Consider the following 23,533-nt stretch of genomic DNA (forward strand, 5'->3'; position numbering starts at 1 on the left):
CTTCTAAGAAATAATATATTTGCATGTTGGAGGGACTTGGAAAATTTTTAAAACAAATATTTTGCGGGTCTGTTGTCCATATTCCAAATCAAATTCAGAAATTAATATGTTCAGCACAAATAATCCACATTAGATATTAATATGCTATTGGTACACAAAATATTTTGGAAATATGGAGAAAACAGTATCAAAAATTGTATTCTCAAAAAATAAAAGAAGTTTGTAAAATTAAATTTCATTGTACCTTTTCAGAATATAAGACATTCACTTAACATTCTGTCAATAGATTTAAAACAATTTGGGTTATATATTTATCTTCAACACAGGGTATTTTTGGCAGGGAGACCCTGTAAACTTTCTATGCTTCTTTCCATTTAGATTCAGAAAACAGTTATACATTAAGTTGTGGAATCCCAGTTCAGCAAAGCAAGTCACAGCAGAAGCGTAATACAGCCATTCTTAGCTGTGGAGGTAAGCGTGTCAAAATGAAAGCTGTGGAATTTATGAACAATGCTCAAATTCAAACTTTGGACTGGTTCCAAAGATTTTTGAGCTTATCCATATCAAGTGATTAAAAATCCTGCATGTCTATATAGGGACAATAGCACTGAAGAGCCAAATAATCTCAAAACCTACACTGATGCTTGATTTGAACACTATTTATCAAATATTTATGTTGTTATATATATCCATATTATCCTTTCTAAGCAACACATCATTATCCTGAAATTTATTTGTATTAACTTAAAGGCATTTGGTGCAATTTTAAAAATTTCAGATCTGTCAATATTTAAGCAGTACAGTCTGCATTTTTATATACGGTATTTATCCAAATATTACATGCTGGATGATATCAGTATATCATGCAATATATATATTGGCCACTACCAGTATCTATCTAGATATCTGAGGGCAGCTTTTTTGCTGTCCTAAGTTATATGGATAATTATTCGGATACCAGTACTGATCATCACCAGTCTCTGGAAAAATTCCAGCTCCGCCCAAGCTCCATCTCTGGATCATCGTTCTGCTATATGTATAACATCAGAGTGATTTGTAGTGATTATCAATTGCATTGTCCAGAAAGTGCTGCTAAAAATTTAATGGCTCTTAAAATGGATCTTAGTTTTCCGCAGAGCTGAGAAGCTGTATTTTAGAGTCTCTCTACTCATAAGTGCATCAAACCTTTCTACTTTTTGTGCCTTTCCGTTCTTTTTGCAGTTTTTGTTATAATATTTTGATTTCTATCATTTCTTCTTTTAATAAATAAATAAATAAATTGTTTAAGATTTCAGGCTCTTTTCAGTCTTTTTCCACATAAGAACATAAGCAATGCCTCTGCTGGGTCAGACCTGAGGTCCATCGCGCCCAGCAGTCCGCTCACGCGGCGGCCCAACAGGTCCAGGACCTGTGTAGTAAACCTCTATCTATACCCTTCTATCCCCTTTTCCAGCAGGAAATTGTCCAATCCTTTCTTAAACCCCGATACTGTTCCCTGCCCTATAACGTCCTCTGGAAGCGCGTTCCAGGTGTCGACCACACGTTGGGTAAAGAAGAACTTCCTAGCATTCGTTTTGAATCTGTCCCCTTTCAACTTTTCCGAATGCCCTCTTGTTTTTTTATTTTCTGAAAGTTTGAAGAATCTGTCCCTCTCTACTCTCTCTATGCCTTTCATAATCTTGTAAGTCTCTATCATATCCCCTCTAAGTCTCCTCTTCTCCAGGGAAAAGAGACCCAGGTTCTCCAATCTCTCAGCGTATGAAAGATTTTCCATCCCCTTAATCAGTCGTGTCGCTCTCCTCTGAACTCTCTCGAGTAACGCCATATCCTTCTTAAGGTACGGCGACCAATACTGGACGCAGTACTCAAGTTGCGGACGCACCATTGCCCGGTACAGCGGCAGGATAACTTCTTTCGTTCTGGTTGTCATACCCTTCTTGATTATACCTAGCATTCTATTCGCTCTCTTAGCAGCCGCTGCACACTGTGCTGTCGGCTTCATTGTCATGTCCACCATTACCCCCAAGTCCCTTTCCTGGGTACTCTCAGTCAATAATATCCCTCCCATCGTATATTTGTGCCTCGGGTTTCTGTTTCCCACATGCAATACTTTGCACTTCTCAACATTGAACTTCATCTGCCATCTCTCAGCCCAATCCCCTAGTTTGTCCAAGTCCCTTTGCAATTCTTCGCATTCCTCCTTCGTCCGAGCTGCATTAAATAGTTTGGTGTCGTCCGCAAATTTTATTATCTCGCACTTCGTTCCTGTTTCTAGATCATTTATGAATATATTAAAAAGCAGCGGCCCGAGCACCGAGCCCTGCGGAACACCACTCGTGACCTTCCTCCAGTCCGAGTAATGGCCCTTCACTCCTACCCTCTGTTTCCTTCCCTCTAACCAGTTTCTGATCCATCTATGCACGTCTCCGTCCACCCCATGGTTCTTCAGTTTCCGGAGTAGATGTTCATGAGGCACCTTGTCAAAGGCTTTCTGGAAATCTAGGTATATGATGTCTATGGGGTCTCCTCTGTCCATCTGTTTGTTAATTCCCTCGAAGAAGTGCAATAAGTTAGTCAGGCACGATCTTCCCCTGCAGAAACCATGTTGGCTGGATATCAGAAGTTCGTTTTTTTCAAAATGTTCATCGATGTTTTCTTTTATCAGTGCCTCCGCCATTTTCCCCGGAACCGAGGTCAGACTCACCGGTCTATAGTTCCCCGGGTCACCTCTTGATCCCTTTTTAAAGATGGGCGTAACGTAGGCTATCTTCCAATCCTCCGGGATCACACCTGTTTTCAGAGATAGGTTGCAAATTTGCTGTAGTAGCTCCGCTATTTCCTCCTTTAGTTCCTTCAGAACCCTTGGATGGATTCCATCCGGACCTGGGGATTTGTCGGTTTTTAGTTTTTCTATCTGCCTGTACACATCATCGAAGCTCACTTCCATGGATGTTAACTTTTGTGCTGGATTTCCATTGAAGATTTGTTCGGGTTCCGGTATGTTGGTTGTGTCTTCGCTTGTAAATACAGACGAAAAGAACATATTGTCTTTCCGCGACCTCTTTCTCTTCCTTCACCGCTCCCTTCCGGTCTCCGTCGTCCAGCGGTCCCACCTCCTCCCTAGCCGGCTGTTTGCCTTTAACATATCTAAAGAATGGTTTGAAATTTCGTGCTTCCCTGGCTAGTCTCTCTTCATACTCTCTTTTGGCTTTTCGAACCACACGGTGACATTCTTTTTGATACTTCCTGTGCTCTTTCAAGTTTCCCTCAGATTTGTCCTTTTTCCATTTTCTGAATGAATTTTTCTTATTGCCTATCGCTTCCTTCACTATTTTAGTTATCCACGCCGGGTCTTTTGTTCGACTCTTGTTGCACCCTTTTCTGAATCTGGGGATATACAGATTTTGTGCCTCGTTCACCGTGTCCTTGAAAAAGGACCAGGCATGTTCTACCGTCTGCCATTTTTTTGGAAGTGTTCCTAAGTTTCTTCTTTACCATTCCCCTCATTGCTTCGTAGTTTCCTTTCCTGAAGTTAAAGGTTGTCGCTATGGTTCTCTTTCCTTTCAGTATTCCTATTTCCACCTTGAACTTGACCATATTATGATCGCTGTTTCCCAACACCAGGAACATCAACTCTTTTTCGGCATTCCATCTACTCGACCTCCCCAGGCCATTGAGCCCTCTGACTTCATGTCCTAGCAGCTTCAAATGGTACACTCAATGTCAAAGGACCATTTCAGGTACAGGCCTGCATAACTGATATGTTCAGTGCCTAGGTCCTGAGCATCAAGACAATTCATGCACGCTCTGCTCTCATATGCAGAAGAGGTCACTTAAAGCCAGGAAGTTGCAATTCAAGTAACTTTTCACTACAACTTCAGGAACATTGAGTATAGCTGGAGACTTCAACTTCAACGCACAGCCACGTACTAGTTCAGCATCGACACTAGCACTGACTGTGTCAACAATTCATTCTACCTCTTCATCGTTGGTGCTACTGTCAATGGAAGAGCCTCATATGTGAACTAAGAAGCACAAATATCTTTCTCCAAGCATGTAGGCATCATCTCAAACATCATCTCCATCGATCCATTCCAAACATCAATGCACCAATTCCTGATTGCCATCACTGCATTTGGTGTCTCCTCTGAGGCATGCCTAGACATCAAGGTCTCCAACACCTTGACACCCAATGAAGTCAGCGCCAACATCAGTACCTATGCCATTGCTGCAAGAATAACTTCAAGCACTATTTCAGTGCCCTGGGACAAGACTTCTGGTGACATCACCAACCTTGATGGTGGGCTGAGGATGGAGCTCCTAGAGTCTTATACCACCTTCTATGAGAAGCTTTGAACAAAAAAAACAGGAGAAATAAATCCGAAAAGTGAGGAGAGCTGAGATGCTGGCGAAAAAAGATCTGAGGAAAGCCGCTCTCAGGACAGAGGGCAGGAGAAAATTGGCCTTCGGCATGGGCTTGGAACCGCCCGGGGGGGGGGGCACCGTGTGAGTCTGGAGAGAGTGCGTCAGAGGAGGACTCAGGGTAGAATCATCTTGACTGAGGCACAAGGATCCGTTGGTTTCGGCCACAATGGAGGAATTTCAACAGTGGGCCCTGGAAATAGAGTGAAGTGGCTGGGGCAAAGGGGAAAATTAAAAACACTGTGAAATAAATAAGGCAAGATCTGGCAGATATGTTGGGATGAGTAGTGGAAACAGAACAGAGAATTGGTGAACAAGAAGTCATGATAAAAAACAGTAAGTGGTCAGGTGGGAGATACTCAAAAGGAATTACAGGATTGTATGACTCGTATAGAAGATCTAGAGAATAGATCTTGGTGGCAAAATGTACGGATACGAGGGGTCCCTGACACTAACAACTTTAAAGATGCTTTTATGCTAGCCCCTGATAATGGAGAAGCAATTTCCCCAACCACTGTAAAAGTAGACAGGGCACATAGAACTATGGTCCCTGATTTACCGAATGACCCTGAGATATAATTGCGTGTTTGCATAACTTTGTTGACAAAGGCTGATACGTAAGGCCAGAGAAGTGGGTGTGATAACTTGGCAAACCCACAGTATTGAGATATTTCAGGACTTATCGCTATTACATTACAGAAGAGGAGAGAATTTCGACCAATACTTACAGTATTGAAGCAGAAAAATCTGCGCTATAGATGGTTGGTTCCATTTGGCCTTTTGATAACAATTAATGGCATTCATAAGAGAGTTATAACTGTGATAGAGGCTGAGGAATACCTAAGCAAAGAGGGCTTGATGGAAGCGACTAGAGTGGCTACAGGAAAATTGGTGGTACAAAAACTGGAGACATATCGCTGACAGGAGACTACCTCAAGAACTACGAGAAAGCAACAACCAGAGCAGGGAACAGAGTTGGTGCAGGGACCTATGGATGTTTCGGCCCCTACATGAAGAACAGACTGCAGAACAGTGACTATATTGCAAATAAGATAATTAAAGCCAGGTGAAATGTACGATAGTATGGGTGCATGGGGAGGAGAAAGAGTGAATGGATTGTGTGAAAGTATGAGAGGAAGGGGGGAGTAGTTTGATGTACTTTGAGGTTGGGTGAAACTTACATGACCTTTTGGAGGAGGGGAGGGAGATGAGAGGATGGGGATAGTAGTGGATGGAGGGGCAATTTGGGGGGAGGGGAAGGGGAACCAAGGAGTACCTGGGAAGGAAAATTTTAAGATTTGTAAGGACTGGAAGGATGAGGTAAATAAAGTGAAGGAAAAATGGGAGGAAGTAAATTAAGACTGGGAAGTTTGAATGTGAATGGACTTAATATACCATGCAAACATCAATAATTATTGAAACAAATGAAAAGATTGAGTTATGATATATGTTTTGTTCAAGAAACGCATTTACAAAAAATGGGAGAAAAGATGTTTCAATACCGAGATTACCCAGTTCGAATTTAGGCTTCTAATAAAAAGAAGAAAAAGAAAACAGGAGTGGGGATATTATTTGCTAAACATTTAAAAGTTATCACAAAAGGTGAAAGGAGAGATGAGGGAGGGAGATGGATTATTATTTGGGTGGGTGAGTTGAATGGGGAGAGGGTGACAGCCAAATTTGTATGCACCAAATGTTAAGGGAAATTTCTTGAAGAAATCATGGGTCCTTTCATTCACACCCTAGTAACAGAAAGTCTTCAACAAAGTAGTCTACCCAATTCATGGAAAGCATCAAACATTAGACCAATCATTAAAGATCACAAAAATAGCCCAGATGACAAATCAAACTATATGCCCATAGCCAATATTCCATTTGTGGCAAAGGTAACAGAAAAAATCATATTTTCTCAAATCACAACATTCATTGAAAAAAACAAACATTCTATACCCTAGCCAGACAGGTTTTAGACAACATCACTCAATGAAGTACTCATTAATAGGCATGACAACGGTCATTCACTACCATCTGGATCATCATAATTCCATTCTTTTAATATTCCTTGATCTTTCGTCAGCATTTGACACTGTAGATCATGATTTTCTCCTTGGACGTCTTGAAGCTAATAGGTATCTCCGATCAGGTCTTGGCCTGGTTTTGCTCGTATTTTACCGACCGCTCTTCAACAGTTTCATTTAATAATACCATTTCAGAAAATCTCACTACTAATTTTGGTATTCCCCAAGGATAAATTCTTTCACCTCTCTTGTTTAACATCTTTTTTGCTCCCCTGATGACCCTCTGCCAGTCTATAGGATTCAATGCGTTTGCTTATGCAGACGACATACAGCTTCTCCATCCTCCTGATCATGATAACCCCACAGAAATTCATTCCATCAATGAAAAACTTAGTCTAATTCACCACTGGCTTGACATAAATCAGCTGGCACTCAACGTCAATAAAACTAATGTAATGCTTTTTCTTTGGAAAGAAGGAATTAATCTTCTTGCTTCTATTACATTAGTAGGAATCACTCTCCAAATAGTTACTTCCATCAAGATACTGGGGGTCATTTTTGACCAGAAACTATCTTTTCACAAACATATTAGTAGTGTAGTTAAATCCACATCTTTCAGACTAAGACAAATCCATTCAGTATCAAATGGTTGGAACCCAAATCTCTTAATATATTAACCCATTCATAGGTCATTTCTAGAATTGACTACTGTAATGCCTTGTTCACAGGAATTCCCCTGAAAGAAATTAGACACAGTTTATTCAAAATGCCTCAATCAAACTCATATGGAAAGTAAAGAAATTGGACCACGTCACACCACTCCTCGAGAAATCTCATTGGCTCCCAGTAGCAAATCATATAACTTACAAGATTTGCCTACTAAGTCTTAAATCAATACTCTATAAAACTCCTGCCTTTGTTGACCGAGTCTTAATACCTATACTCCTGCTCGATCACTTAGATCTAACAACCAACATCTGCTGGTCGTCCCCTCTCTTAAATCTATTAACACTCGAAGGCAATATATTTTTTTCAGTCGTCGCTCCAACTGTGGAATTCCCTCCCATAAGGGAAGAACGTCTTATTGATAGGTTTAAAAGCAAATAAAAATGCTTTCTTTTTAAAGTTGCTTTTAACTGCTAATTTTTTAGAATCATATTTCACTTTTAATTTCAGCTTGATCTTTGATCAATGTTGCTTCCTTCCTTATTGTTTTATCCTGTGACCAGTCAGATCCGGGCTCTGCCAAGGTCCCAGTTAAGTCAGGGAAAAATGTAAAAGTAAAATCCCGGAAGGAAAATGCCAGGATTTCCCAGGATGATAATGTGGGGGATAATGCCAGTGGCCACCAGGAGGAGCCAGATTTATCTGAAAATGAAGGGAGTGAGTTTTGTCCTAGTCACCACCAGGGGAGCTCAAGAGGTCCCTGGTCTTCTGCTGACAACCATCAGAACAGGACACGCCCCTAGGGTAGATAAGCCAGCAGTGGCATTCAAACCAGCAAGCCAGTTAGGGAGGAAGTTTAAGTCTTGCCTCCCTAAGGATCCACCTGGGCCAAGCAGGGACAACAGACCTGTACCGATGGAATGGACTGAGGCTGAACAAGCAGAAGACTTACCACTTCTGAGCGAGGAGCCTATGGACTTCCAAGAAGCTTGTACTGGCTGTGAATGCAATTTGCCTGAACCAATGCAGGTGGACTTGGCTTTAAGCCACAAACAGTGAGTGTGGTTCTTTTGGAACTGTTTGTGTGCTGTTTTTTTTTTTCCTTTTCTCTTGAATGTTGGTTTTGAGAGAAGGCTTAGAGAGAGTGGGGAGAGGTTTTGCTTCCACCTTGGGAGGGAATTTGAAAGCCTATCTGAAGGCCTTTGTTTTGGCAAAACCTATTGCTCTCTCCTGTTCCTGGCAGACATCTTCTGTTGCCAGAGGCTTTTCTTGATTTTCTTTGCTGACTGAGAATTGAGGAAACTTGTATGCTGAACTTTATTTTTGGATTTGATAAAATACCTGCTTTGAAGCAGGCAATGCTAGCTCTCTATAGAGCTGGGGTCTCGGGAGCTAATTGAGACTTAATAAGCAGAAGAAGAAAGTTTGAACCTGATTGTGCATTGCTTTATTTTCTTGCCCATTTTGGCAGGTTTTGTTTTTTTTTTCTTCTTGAATGTGGTGAGGAACCCTGACTAATGTAACAAAGTTTGAGGAATTACTTACCTGCCTTAAGAGTTGAGTAAACTGAACTATTGCTCTAAGCAACCCTGTTGTTGGGGCTTTATTTTTGAGTTTAATTATTGAGTGCTGTTGAAGAGTCCGGTCCTGCAGGGTGACTCCATGCCGGGTCACACGTTAATGCACTGTATGTTGTAACCACCAGGATTTCTACTGAGCCCTGCCCTGGGCTATAGTGGTGGTCACAATCCATATTTTTCTCACTTACTATCATATATTGTATTTCTTCCCCACTTCCCTTTCGGGTCTGTTTTTGTCTAGTAATTGGCTTATGTCATTGATGCTGTCTCCCCATATTGTGTGATTATTATGTATTTTAGATTTGTTCATTGCTTTGTATTAAGATTAAGCGATCCATCAAATTTTAATAAAACTTGAAACTTGATCATTACTTGTTGGGGGGGGCTTTAATTTAGTGATGGACCCCCATTGGGATTCCATGGGTAGTAAGGGAGATAGACTTTAAAAAGATAGGAAATTATTTTAAAAATTTCTAGAAGTATTCAATCTAACAGATGGGTGGCGAACTACTCACTTGTTAGGAAGGGATTATACCTACTATTCCCCACCTCATGATGTATACTGTATACATGTATTGATATGATATGTTTGGATAAAGGATTGGGGGAGTAAATGCAATGATCATTGATAAATATGTTAAAAAGCAACAGTCCCAGCACAGACTCATGGGGAACCCCATTTACTCTTCTTCATTGAAAATATTGACCATTTAAACCTGTTCTCTGCTTTCAGTCTTTCAACCAGGGTTGTTTTTTTCCCCAATCAGTTTTTAATCCATAATAGGACATTACCTCCTATTTTATGACTAACTTCCTCAGAAGTCTTTCATGAGGTAGTTTGTCAAATGCCTTTTGAAAGTCCAAATACACAATATCAACTGGCTCACCTTTATCCACATGTTCATTCACCCCTTCAAAGAAATGCAGTAGATTGGTGAGGCATGATTTCCCTTGACTAAATCCATGTTAGCTTTCTCTCATTAATCCATGCTGATGTCAGGTTCACTGGTCTAGAATTTTCTGGATCACCTCTGGAACCCTTTTTTAAAAGTTGGTATCATGTTGGCCACCCTTTAGTCTTCCGGTACTATGCTGGATTTTAAAGAAAAATTAAAGATTACTAAGAATAGCTCTGTAAATTCATTTTTCAATTCTATCAGCACTCTGGGATGTATGTCATCCAGTCCAGGTGATTTGCTACTGTTCAATTTGTCAAATTGATCCATTACAACTTCCAGTGTTACAGAGATTTGTTTGAGTTTCTCTGATTCATCAGAATTGAATACCATTTCTGACACTGGTTACTCTCCCATATCTTCCTGGGTGAAGAATGAAGAAAGGGGTGCCTCAAGGTTCTGCGCTGTCTTCATTGTTATTTAACATATACATGATTACTTTGGGAAAATTGTTTCGTTCCTTAGAAGTAGAATACCACTTGTATGCAGATGACTGTAAGGATTGTTAGTGGCCCCCACAATATTAGGTGGTAGGGGTTAAGTGAGAGGCGCCCTTACACACGCCAGGTCCCAGGTTCAGTTCCCTCACTGAAGATTCACCAGGAAGTAGAATCAAAAAGGCACAGCCAGAGGTGATTAAATAAAGAATATATTATAGAAATAGGCTTACAGAAAAGCAATATTCATAAGCATTACAATTAATGAGAGAGCAACGCAGTTTCCCTGCCTTACAGAGTTCAGAGGAAAAGAGAGACATAGAAGCCTGAAGTTCCAGGGAAAGGCAGAGAGAGAGAGAAAATGGGGATGGGGTGATGGTCCAAGCTTCGTGTTCCATAGATAAAGAGAAGGATAGAGAGAGAAAGAGAGAGCTCAAGAGAAACAAGAGAGGACCAGAGTGCCAAGAGCCAAGAGAGGGGGGTGTTTCTGCGAGGGGGCTTTTATAGTTTGGAAACTTATTCTAAAACCCAGAATCTATTGAGCTTCAATAGAAGTTAAATCTCCCCCCTCCTTCGTAGACAGGAGAAAAATAGGCTGTAGTCATATATGTATTTCCAGTCTGTCTCTGACAATAGTTTCTGATTAACTTTAGTTATCTGTGCACCTGGACCCATTGTCTAAGCACCCTCTTAATCAGACATTAACACATTAACACCTTTTAGCTAATCATGATTCAATCAGGGCTATTTAACACCGTCTTTTCGGGCCATATGAAACAGTCTCCCTGCCCTCAGGGTCTATCTGCATTCACATGCCAGAGTCAGATTGATATAATTTCCCATGGGCCTTCGCTGACATTAGTAATGCCAACTGAAAATGCTGAATGCTAGAAATAGCTATGCTGACAATGACATCTTGTTCTTTTTTTTTCCATTGGGAATTTGCAAGAAACAGAGATAAATTTGAATAACTATATGCATGAAATAATGGTGTGGATGGGGCTGCATGGCCTGCAGTTAAATATGAAAAAAACTGAGGTTTTGATTGTGGGTGGCATTGTGGGTAGCCCTACAATACTTATTGTTATGGGCACACAATTATTGGTAAAGTCTGAGATATTGGTCCTTGGGGTATGGTTAGATTCTCAGCTCTCAATGAAACAACACATAGCTAAAGTGGTACAAGGAGAATATGCATAACTTCACATCTTATTTATATTAAAATTGATGCTCCTGCCTATGGATTTTCGCTCTGTTCAAGCCTTATTATCTCAAATTGATTACTGCAATCTTTTGTATTTTGTATTGTCAAAGAAAAAATTCAAACCTGTACAACTTTTAATGAATTCAGCGGCTAGATTGATAATGGGCATTCCTACTGTGTTTCCCCGATGATAAGGCAGGGCCATCAAATAAGACAGCCCCCCCTTTTTAGAAAAAAATGTAAAATAAGGCACCCCCCCCCGCAAATAAGCCACCCACCGATACCTGCGCTTACCCGAATCGGGTGGTACGGTGGGTGACTCCGTGTGGTCCCTCCGTCTACCATATTTGCCTCCATGGCTGCGTGCCGCGCTTCGTCATGAAGTGAAGAGGAGGAAGTGACAGGACTGCAGCGCGCGCACGTGACTCCGCGCAAGGAAACACAGGCAGCTTCCCTCATCCCTCCCTAACGGAGACTGCAGGAGTTTGTTCACGGCCAGAACATCCAAAAGTGAGACACGCAGACAGGTTTCTTTTGCTGCGAGCAATACCACTTACTGTATATAAAGCCTGTTTAAAATGCATACGGTATATAAACAATGGTTTCACATTGTCAATTCCCCTCTGATGCTGCACTACAGAATAATCTCTTTACTGTGTTTCCCTGATGGAGAACATTGGGGACATTAAATGGTACAATATATGGTATGATGGATAAAGCTGGCCATACACGGTACGATTTTTCGGCCGACCGATTCTTCAGCCGACCGTTTTCTTCCTCCAACGAACGCATTGCGAACGTACCTATCGCGAACGTAATAAAATTCTGTTTTTTTTCAACAATAACTGTGTACTGTAGTCTTCTTCATGGGTAAATAAGGTATCCCCCCGAAAATAAGCCCTAGAGCATATTTTGGCCTTCCAAAAAAAATAAGACAGTGTCTTACCATCGGGGAAACAGGGTAGTCAAAACTTGTGAGCTTTGGATGGCTCGGGGAAGATCCTTGAAAAAGCTGTATAGCCAAACATGTTGGATTCAGCCTCCCCAGACCATATAATTAAACAGTCAAAAAGATAAGTAAAAAACTTTTTATTTATTTATCATTTGATACAAAAGTTAAATCGCTGAATAAGAAATAAGGATTGAAATTGAATACTTAGTAGTAATGGACCAATCATAAGGCATATGAAGCTTTACCGCAATGAGATTATTTCAGCAGTGACTGGTGTTGCTGAGGTCCGGGAGACACATGCGAGTTGTTAACAGATACTACACCATCATTAATACATCTTTGTGACTTGGGAAAGTGAAGCATATATATTCAGAAAAATGTCAAAGTCATAAGCCTGCCCTAATCTCACCCACGCCATGCCTCTAACAAACCCCCTAGAAATTTAGTCAAACTACTGATAAAAAGCATAGATATCCATCTAGAAAATAAGTTTTGAAAATACTACTACTGCTACTTATCACTTCTATAGCAGTGCTGGACATAAGCAGCCCTGTCATTAAAATACTCAAGAGACAGTCCCTTCTCAGTAGAGCTTACGATCTAATCATACATAGAAACAGGACAAGTAGGATGTTGGGGTGTTTCTCAGGCATAGGTGCTTTACAAGTGAGTGAGCATTAGAAATTGAAAGCAACCTTGAAAAAGTGGGCTTTTAGCATGAATTTCAATGCTGCCAGGAACGGAGCTTGATGCACTGGCTCAGGCAGTCTGTTCAGGTGTATGGTACAGCAAGAGAGAAGAAACAGTCTGGAGTCGGCAGTAGTGGAGAAGGGTACAGATAAGAGAGACTTGCCCAGTGAACAGAGTTCCTGGGGAGGAGTATAGGGAGAGATAAAAGAGGAAAGATATTGAAGAGCTACAGAGTGAATGCATTTGTAAGTCAATAAGAAGAGTTTGAATTGTATGCGGAGCTGGATAGGGAAACAATTAAGTAATTTGAGGATAGGGGTGATGTGATCATAGTGTATCTGGTAGAATATAAGTCGTACATCAGAAAAGCGGATTGGAAGAGTTTGGCAATTGGTTCAGAGGTCAGCTACTAAAATGGTTATTGGTCTTTGTCATAAAGTGTATTAGAACAGACTTAAAGATCTCAATAAGTATATTTTGGAAGAAAGGCAGGAGAGGAGAGATATAATAAAGATGTTTAAATATCTTCTGGCATAAATGCACAGGAGGTGAGTCTTTCAGTTAGCATAGCAGGGTTTAAAAAAGGTTTGGATAATTTCCTAAAAGAGAAGTCCATAGGCAATTATTTAGATGGCTTGGGAAAATACACTTCTTATTCCTAGGATAAGTAGCATAGAATCTGTTTTGCTGCTGTTGGAAATAGGATACTGGGCTTGATGGACTTTTGGTTTGTCCCAGTTGAGCAGTTATTATGTTTTTAGATGTATGACTGGATAGGAAAACAAGACTGAAGCAACAGAGAAGAAAGTTTCAAGTTTTATTAAGGTTTGTTGTATATGCAATGTCAAATACTTCAATGTGTAGAACATTTTAAAAATAGGGGACAAAACAGAATAGTTTTATACAATTAAATACAAAATATATACGTACTAATAAATAAATGGTACAGAAGTTGAGGGGGGATGAACTACAATCTTTAAAGAAAAGAAGAAACATTTAGGGAAAAACACATATGGTGGGTAACACAAAAGAAAAAGAAAGAGGTATAAAGGCAGAAATAATCATAGAAAGAAAGAAGATAAATTTACGACTTACGCGTAGATTAGGATCTAAGAGATTGAATGATTGATAGGTTATACTATCTATATTTCAAATGCATCCTTATACAGGAAACTTTTTAAAGAATGCTTGAATTTTTCTAAAGAAGATTCATTGCATAAATATATTAGTAAATTGTTCCAGAGCTGGGGTGCTATAACTCAGAAAATAGTAGATCTCCTGGTCCTGGTTACTTTTAAAGAAGGGATAGTCAGTAAATGTTGTTCTGTTGATCTAAGTGCCCTAAATGGAGAATATGGTATCAAGAGATGATCATTAGATTGTTGAATTTTAAAAGTTAACAGTATAATTTTAAAAGTTATTCTATGTGTAATTGGTAACCAATGTGCTACTTGTAGAAGTGGTGTAACGTGATCATATTTTTTTTGAATTAATAATAATTTTTATTGCTGTATTTTGTATTATCTGTAATCTTCGAAGCGGGCCAGCCTAGCAAAGGCCCCGAGGCTGCTGCCTGATGAAACCGGGCTAAACTACTGCTAGCAGCAGCTATGTGCCGAAGTTAAAAGCCCATGGTGAGCTGCTGCTAGCAGTGACAGGAGACGTATTGCTGGACAGGGAAGGGAGAAGGGGTACTGCTGAACATGGGGAGCAGGAAAAGGGGAAGTAGTACTGCTGGACGGGGGGAGGAGGAGGGAAGGGAGAAGTGGTAATGCTGGACATGGGGAGCAGGGAAGGGGTATTGCTGGACAGGGGGGGGAGATAAAATGAAAGGAGAAGAGTTGCTGCTGGACCTGGCAGAAAGGGAGGGAAAGGAAAGGTGCTACACACTGGAGGGGAGGATGAGATGGTACATGGGGAGACAGCATGTTGGGTTGGGGGGTCGGAAGGAGGGATGCCACTTGAGGGAAGAGGCAAGGACAGAGAGAAAGCGTGCAGGAGGGAGAAAGTGTTGGACTCATGGAGAGGGCAAGATGGATGGGGAGGACAGAAAGGAGGGAAGGAGAAATGTTACATTCTGGAGAAGGGGGAGAGGGCAGAGAGTGAAAAGTTGGGCTCATGGAGGGAGAGAGAGAGAGATGTTGGTTGGGGGAGGGAAGGAGGACCAGAGGAGAAGCATGCAGGAAGAAGAGAGATAAAATGTTGGTCTGGGAGGGGGGCCAGAAAGAAGGAAGGGAAAGAGAAATGTTAAATGGGGGGGAGGAGAGATGACTAAAGGAAGGGAGAGATATCAGATCAGGGAATAGAAGGGAAGGAGGGGAGTCTGGTAGCGCTATAGAAATAATAGTAGTAGTAGTAAAGAGATGCCAGATTTTGGGAAGGAGAGGAGAGAGATGCCAGGCTGGGAAGGGGGAAAGGAAGGAGAGAGATGCCTTTGAACCAATGGCGGGGGAGGAGGTAAGGAGAGAGATGTCAGACCATGGAAATAGGGAGAGAAGGAGAGAGAGATAGTAGATTATGAGAAGAAAGCAGAAAAATGGAAATATTGAATGTTAAGCTAATGTCAAAGATGGCTGCAAGGTAGAACGTGAAGACGGAGGAAAAATAAAGTCACCAGACAACAAAGGTAGGGAAAATGATTTTAATAATTTTTAATAATTTTATATACAGTATAGTGATTGAAATGTGTCAGTTTGAGAATTTATATCTGATGTGTATATTGTGTGTGTATATGAAAAATGAATGGAAAAAAAATGACATAATTAGTAAAGGGGTGGGATCTGGGGAAGAGCTTAGATGGGTCTAGGGTGGAGTTTGGGAGGTGTGTGGTTGGGGGTATTCAGTTGATATTTGTTAGAATTCCCTGATGGCATGTCCTACTGGCATTTCAGGGCCTGTCTGGAGGGCCTCTGCGCATGCGTGGATGTCAGCGTGATGATGTCACACATGTGTGTGATAATAATTAATAATAATAATTTTATTCTTATATACCGCCATACCCAACGAGTTCTAGGCGGTTCACAACAATTACATTAGGATCCGCATTGACATGCCGATTTACAAACAATATATTTTGATTTGCAACACCTTCAGCCGAACATGGCTGAAGAAGCGGAAGTGGGAAGGAGAGAAGGAAGAAAGCGAACAATAGAGGGGGGGGAAGGGCTGAAAGGGCCGATTTACCACGATTTATTGGATTTACAACAACTTTAGCCGAACTTGGCTGATGAAGAAGGAAGCGGGTAGGGGAGCAGGAAGACAGCGATCAATAATGGGGGGGAATGGGTCGAACGTGTGGACAGGTAATTCCGGAAAGGGGGCGTTACGGGGCTTGTTTGTTGAATAGGTAAGTTTTGAGTGTTTTTCTGAAGTCGAGGTAAGTGGGGGCCTCGCATCATTTGGGCGATCCATGGGTTCATCTTGGCTGCTTGGAAGGCGAAGGTTTTGTCTAGGAATCTTTTGAGATGACAGAGCTTTAGCGAGGGGTAGGCGAACAGTTGGATTCTGCGGGATTTCTTGTTAGTGCAGTAAAGGTTAAAGAGGGGATTGATGTATCTTGGCGAGAGGCCATTTACCGATTTGTAGCAGAAGCATGCGAATTTGAAAAGCACTCTGGATTCGAAAGGCAGCCAGTGAAGTTGGTGGTAGAAAGGGGTGATGTCGTCATGGCAACATCCGTGCACTTCGAGCTATGGCCACTACCATTAGTGTGCCCTAGCTCGAAAAAGTTTGAGACACTGCTTTAGAGGATATTCTTTTCTCTCTCTTTCACTTCATCTTTTAACCATGCTGGCTATTGTTTGCTCTTCTTTCCACCTTTGTTAATAAGTGGAATACATCTGATCTGGGCTTCCATGATGGTATTTGTAAACATGCCTGATTTAAAGTCCTAACCTTTGCAGCCAATCATTTTAGCTTCTATTTAACTATTTTCATTTTATCGTAGTTGTCCTTTTGAAAATTAAATGCTGCTACAGTAGATTTTCTTAGCAACTTCACTCCAAATATCAGATCAAATTTGATCATGTTATGATCACTTTTTCCCAGTGGACCCAACACTGTTACCTCTTGTACTATGCCCTGCATTCCACTAAGAACTAAATTTAAAAAGCTTCCCCTCTTTTTTTCAGTTCTTGAACAGTTGCTCCAAGCAGCAGTCATTTATTACATATAGGAATTTTACCTTCCAAGCACTCCCTGTAACATTTATCCAATATAGTAAAAAAACTTTTATTGAAAATTGTGCTGTGGCGTTGGGATACCATTTGTTCTTACATCGATGTAAGAGCTACTGCATCTTTATGAGAGACTGCAGTCATTTCTTTTTTTTTTTTTCATTCGTTATTAATTTTCAAAACTACAACAGTAATTTCTATGTGCTCTATATTCAGAGAGTATAAGTGGAAAGTAAGATGCTCTTTGTGGATTGTTCAGAATTCTGGAGCTCTATTTGTTTTGTCTTTCTGGGAGGTTTTCTATTAACAACATAAATGTAAATGGCTGATTTCTCTAAAAGTTTTGTATCTTTTTTTTTTGTTTGTTTTTGTTCCTAAATCTATGCTATGGGACCTAAGAGTATACAAATGATTACAAAAGCAATATGACCCTTTTTTTAACAGATTCCATTGGTCCACCAGTAACTCAGAAAGCTCGTTTTAAAATCCGAGATGCAAAGTGTCACTTACGACCACGCAGCAAAGAGCAAATGAAAGATACTGGGAAACCAACTGTGAACGGTAAGTGGTACACTCTATAGATCTTCTACAAATTTAGAAGAAACATGGGACTGACTCACTAGTTTAGGTAGCAAGCATGACCATGTGGAAGGTCTCCTCCTATTCAATACTCATATCTGATCTACTCCTTGGGTCAAATAGAGATGCTGCAGAGACAGGGTTCACAGTTCCCGTGGGAGAGGGTATCATTGTCATTGCTTAGGTGTGATAACATGTAATTCCTGAGTTAATTTGATAAAAGTCATTTTACATGCATAAAATGGTCTTTACTTGCAAAAAAAAAAATTTTATCAAATTACCTTTTCTGAATGTATAGGTGCCTTTCAGTTCTAGGTTAAATATGTCTAATTACAGCACGAGGTGGGCAGTCCAAGATGGCGGCAGGACTGGCGAGCTGCTAGCAGTATATGTTTGCTTTTTTCCTAAAGCGCTATGCCACATACGAAGCACAAAGGCTTGGTCCATCCAGGACCCCCACCAGCCAGTTCTTCAATGCCAATGCGCCAAACAACGCTGGATTTTGCTGCCAGTGCTTCTCCTTCAACAGCGGGAGCGCGAGGCTTGCAAACGTTGGCCACCACGTTAGAGCTGGAAGTCTCTTTATCGCCTCCTGATCCGGTAGTGCCTCCGTCTCGTCTCCCGCAGCCGCACTGTTTGAGCAGCTGAGTGGCTTTGAGACCAAAGAGTTTTTTGGAGCCGACTCGCTAGAGGGGAGCAGGACAGAGCTGCGGTGAAGAAGATTCAACTAGGGGTAGAAGGCAACATTCTGACCCAAGGTAACTTTACTGGATGTCTGGAAGACACTCCAGAGAATGGATATTACTATTCAAAAAACAGCGGGGGAAACCTTATTAGTAAATAAGGTAGACTCGTTAGTAAAAACGGTTGAAGATTTAAAAATGGATAATGAGGATAAATTTGATAAAGCAAATCAGGAGATAATTGCTTTGAAATCTGTTTCTGAAAGCTTGATTAAAGATAAACTAATGATACACAGAAAGATAGAGCAATTGGAAAATCATAATAGAAGATTGAATCTGAGAATATTGAATTTTCCTAGAGATTTCCACAGTTGGAACTATTTAAGAACTATTTACTACAAATATTAAGTTTCACTCCTGAGACTATTCCTCCTCTGAATAGAATCTACTATTTACCTGATCCTATAAAGAAAAATGGGAGTGAGACTTTAGAAAATCCTCAAGGTCCTCAGAATAAATCTCCTGATTTGGGAAATATATCAGCAATATTGGAAACATCTGTGGAAACTTTGGAAGAGAGAACTACCTTACTTGTCTCGTTTGGGTTTCAGCAAGATCTCAACGCTGTTTTAAAATTCTATTTTCGTAATTCGTATACTCCTTTTCTTGGTCAACGTATTTGGATATACCCTGACGTTAATAAAACAACTCAAAGGAGGCAAATATTCTTAACAATGAGGCAAGAGACAAAAGATTTAGGAGCCACATTCCAATTGGCATATCCATGCAAGTGCCTCATTAAATATTTGGGGACAAAATATACATTCTTTGTTCCAGACTATCTCCGGAGTTTTCTGGACATGAAGAACATCTCCAGGGTTTCAAGGGTGTGATTATGTAATGAAGAGTTATTCCCATTAAGCCATTTCCTTTATTGTTTCTTTTGATGGTTAAATTAAGTCTCTGTATATTCAGGACCTCTCCCCCACTGTGTTTTGGGGTCTAAGAAGATTGTGAACTGATTTCCTTTATTGAATTTTCTTTTCATGTATATTACTTTTCGCGTTACTTAAATAAGTGTATTACTTGTCATATTTTCAAAATAATAAAGAAAGAATAAAAAAAATGTCTAATTACAATAAATCTGCAGTGTATGTGGTTGTTTATTTTACAGTGTAAAGTTTCTGATGCTGTTTTATTCAATATTGGATATTTGCTATTTGCTAGCCTTAGTTCTAACAGATTCTTTTGAAAACAAAATATTCTGCAAATCAGTTAGTTTAACCTGCTAATACTAGATGGTACAGTAAATTAGAAAATACTGAGTTTTTCAATTATTCTTCATCCTCCATTCTAATTTTCTCTAGCTGCAACTTCAAGATGGCTTCTTGTTTACTCAATCAGGTGTGTGCTTTCACAGATTCTGCTTCAAAATGTGCTCTTGCAGCCGCTGTAATTGTTGTGGATAGCTCAAGTGCTTTGATTTTATTGTCCTTGAAAATCATGATGTATGCGGCATGCCTGGAAGAGCTAGAGTACAGTCATGTGACTTTGTTCAATAATCCCATCCCGGCTTCTGCTTTTCTTATAGTAACTTCCACTAGGTTTTTGCATTCCTGGTCCATGTTTTCTTGAAGATCCATTTCTTGTAGACTTTCACACATTATATCCCATGAGACTTGTGAGATATTTATCTGACAGAAGCTGATAACACATGGCTAGACTGCAGTTGCCCTATATGATGATCAATGTTTGTGTGGGCTTTTGAAAAATAATGTATCCTGCTCAGTTTTCTGCCATGCCTTGTCTGGTCTAGTTTGTTGTCTCCCTCTGTCTGGTTTATAATGTTCATAGGTTTCCAGGGCCTATAGTAATTCTTTTGGATTTAGCAAGGTGTCCCTATTTTTTTAGTCTATCTCGGATAGTCTCTCATGCAATATTTTTATTATGTTTTGTCCAGTCCAGCTGTAAGCACTTATTTCAGTTTCTTTGCAAACAAACAGCAAAGGCTCAGATTATACTTAGAAAAAGAAGAGGCATTTCTTGCTCTTTAATCTACAATTTCCAGCAGCAATTGTTTGCAACAGAACAGCTAATACCGAGCCTCTTTTACAAAGCTGCAGTTATGATGTTGCTGCAGTAAATACACCGAAGTCCATAGGATCAAATAAACTCTCTTGTCAAGAAGTGCTTTTTTAGCCTTCGAATGTTGAGAAAGGTCAGAAACCTTTTCCACCAACAACACTTCTCTGTTCCGGTCCAATCTATCATATTATCCCGGCTAGATTACTGTAACGCTATCTATCTCGGCATAACAAGGACCTGCCTTCAAAGACTCCAACTGATACAAGTTTCAAGTTTATTTTTGACTTGTTGAATCGCTTAATTTAAATTGCTAAGCGATTTACAGATAAAAAATGGGTACAACAGAGTAATTATAAAAGAATACATAAATTTAATACATTATCATAAAATCATACAGACTAACAGACACATGGGGAAAGAGAGGGTGGAACTACAATCGTATATATTAAAGAAAACATAAATGGGAAATATACCGCTGCAAAATTAATTTTTGGAAAAAGTAAATTTGACCATGTGTCTCCTTTCTTTTAAACCTTCATTGGCTTCCGGTCTATCTCAGGATTCACTTTAAATGTGCATGTATTACTTTTAAAATTTTATATGGTATCTTCATCCCTCTTGTCCTTTTATTATGGAATGTTTATAGATTCTCCTATGCAAGAGGCACCCAACAATTCAAACTCTTCCTTCCTTCAGTGAAAGGAATCAAAGGAGTCAAGAATTTCAGTCAATCCTTGGTTTTCAAATTTTCTCAACTATGGAACGAACTTCCTCTTATTTTAAGGGGTCCTGGTCCTTTTCAACTTTTTCGTATTATTTGCCAAACACTATTATTTGCCAAACTATTATTTGCCAAACACTTTAGAAACTAGTCATATTAATATTTTCTGATTGTTACTTTTTAAAGTATTTTTTTAGTTACTGTTAACCGAATTGAGCTCCTTTCTGACTGAAGACTCGGTATATAAAGCTAAGTTTTAGTTTAGTTTAGGGTTACCATATGACCTCTTTTTTAGAGGACTGTCTGGGTGCCCAGATGGATTTCCAAAACCCAGCAGTTTGTCTGGGTTTTGAAAGGCCCCAAGTTCAGGCCATGTCTGGAGGGCCTCTGCGCATGCATGGATTTCGATGTGATGACATCACATCTAGAGAATGACACGGGAACAAATTTTTCCCCATCCCTGCAGGAACTCAATTTCTCCATCCTGTCCCCACACGTTTTGTCCCTGTCCCATTCCTGTAAGCTCTGTCTTAACTACACAAGTCTCAAACACTTATGAATTTAAAGTGTTTGAGACTTGCGCAGATGAGGACAGACCTTGCAGGGACAGGAAAATAACTCACCGGATAGAAAAATGAGTTTCCCTGGGGACAGGAAAAATTTGTCCCCGTGTCATTCTCTAGTCACATGCATACACTAAAGCGCATGATGTCATCACGCTGACATCCGCACATGTGTGGAGGTCCTCCATTCACAGCCTCGAACTTGGAGAAGGAGACACGAGCTTTCTGTTGGGATGGGGCTGGGAGTGGGGCGAGGCCAAGGCAGAACAGGGCGGGGCCATGTGTCCTCTGTTTTTTTAAAGAGGAAATCTGGTAACCCTACTTTGGTGCATTTATTGCAGTATAGTTGCTAGAGCAGCTTTGTAAAAGGGGCCCTTTGTGATTAAAAAATAAATAAAACCTAATAAAACCTGCTTTCTCTTTACTTACGAAAAGGCCTTTTTTCGATAATTTTCTGTGCTTTTCCTTGTTATCTCTTGCCAGCTCTGGATACACTGCTTTTCATGAGGAATGCCTCTCAGTTTAGTTCTTCTCTATTTTTTTGAAAGATTAGTTCTTAATTTTCAGCAGTACTTAACTGGTTATTGCTGCTGAAAATTAGCAGTTAGTGCCTAAATGAAAACAAGCTATTTGGGGGGTATTCCGGATTCCGGGAGTGGAGTCAGCAATTGGCTGGTTAAGCGACTACTGCAACATCCTCTATCTCCCCTGCAACAATGATAAAACAACTACAAACAGTACAAAACACAGACCTGAGACTAATCTGTTCACTAAGAAAACACGACCACATCACCGAGGCATACCTTGACTCACACTGGCTCCCAATTCAAACAAGAATATTATTTAAATTCTACTGTCTATTATTTAAATCCATAAATGGTGACGGCCCAGCCTACTTGAACAACCACCTAATCCAAACCACTACAACCAGACACAGGAAAACCCAGACACCATTCACATCAGTAGCGTACTAAGGGGAGGGCGGGGAGGCCTGTCATCAGTGACACGGTAGAGGGAAGATCCTGATGGGGAAGGCCGCAAGGTGGCCTGTTCAGAGCATTGCCGCCGCCGCTGTTTTTGGATGCCTTGGAGGTATGTCAGTCTCAGGGTAGGAGAGTCAGTGGGGTTCTGCTGCACAGATGGGTGGGTGGGAGGGATAGAAAGATGCTGCAGAAGGAAGGCCCTTCAGAGGGCTGCTGCCACCACTGTTTTTGGATGCCTCGGAGGTATGTCAATCTCACGGTGGGAGGGTTGGTGGGGTTCTGCTGCACAGAGGGATTGGAGCCCAGAAATAGTGGAAGCCTGGATATTTTTTTTTTTTTTAAACTAGGGATGGAGTCGGGAAGTGTCAGGGACATTCGGGGGGGGGGGGGGCTGCGGGGTCGATCTTAACTAGGGCTTATTTTTGGTGTGGGGCTTATATTAGGAGCATCTTTAAAAATTATGCTAGGGCTTATTTTCAGGGTAGGTCTTATTTTCAGGGAATCACGGTATCTTTATGTGGTAACCCATGGCCAGTTAATACTGAATATTGACTTCACTGACTCCATTCTAAAATAAGCACACTTCTGGAAAATTTTATAGATACCCCGTTATAAAATTATCCCTAAGTATAAGGTTAATTTTAAAAGCCATTTCTGCGGGTAAAATGATGCATTACTTATGGAATATTGACTTTTTAAAAATTGTCCTCCATATATGCTAGAAAATTATGAGCCTATATAGAGACATTTCATTCTTGGGGACAGAGTTGGGTACTATGCACACACTTTTGTCGTTTGAAAAATAGGCACATATATTTT

General features: G+C 40.4%; 1 protein-coding gene across 6 annotated transcripts in view; it reads left to right on the forward strand.

Moving 5' to 3' along the window:
* The window catches only part of SCUBE1 (signal peptide, CUB domain and EGF like domain containing 1), a 545,901-nt gene that overhangs the window by 442,602 nt on the left and 79,766 nt on the right, over positions 1 to 23,533 (forward strand). For all 6 annotated transcript variants that reach the window (XM_033951623.1, XM_033951624.1, XM_033951620.1 and 3 more), the window contains 2 exons: positions 379 to 471; positions 17,545 to 17,661. In XM_033951623.1, the coding sequence (XP_033807514.1) occupies positions 379 to 471; positions 17,545 to 17,661 (210 nt within the window). The remainder of the gene's footprint in view (positions 1 to 378; positions 472 to 17,544; positions 17,662 to 23,533) is intronic.

Source organism: Geotrypetes seraphini, chromosome 7 (genome assembly GCF_902459505.1).
Source record: "Geotrypetes seraphini chromosome 7, aGeoSer1.1, whole genome shotgun sequence".
NCBI classification, from domain to species: domain Eukaryota; kingdom Metazoa; phylum Chordata; class Amphibia; order Gymnophiona; family Dermophiidae; genus Geotrypetes; species Geotrypetes seraphini.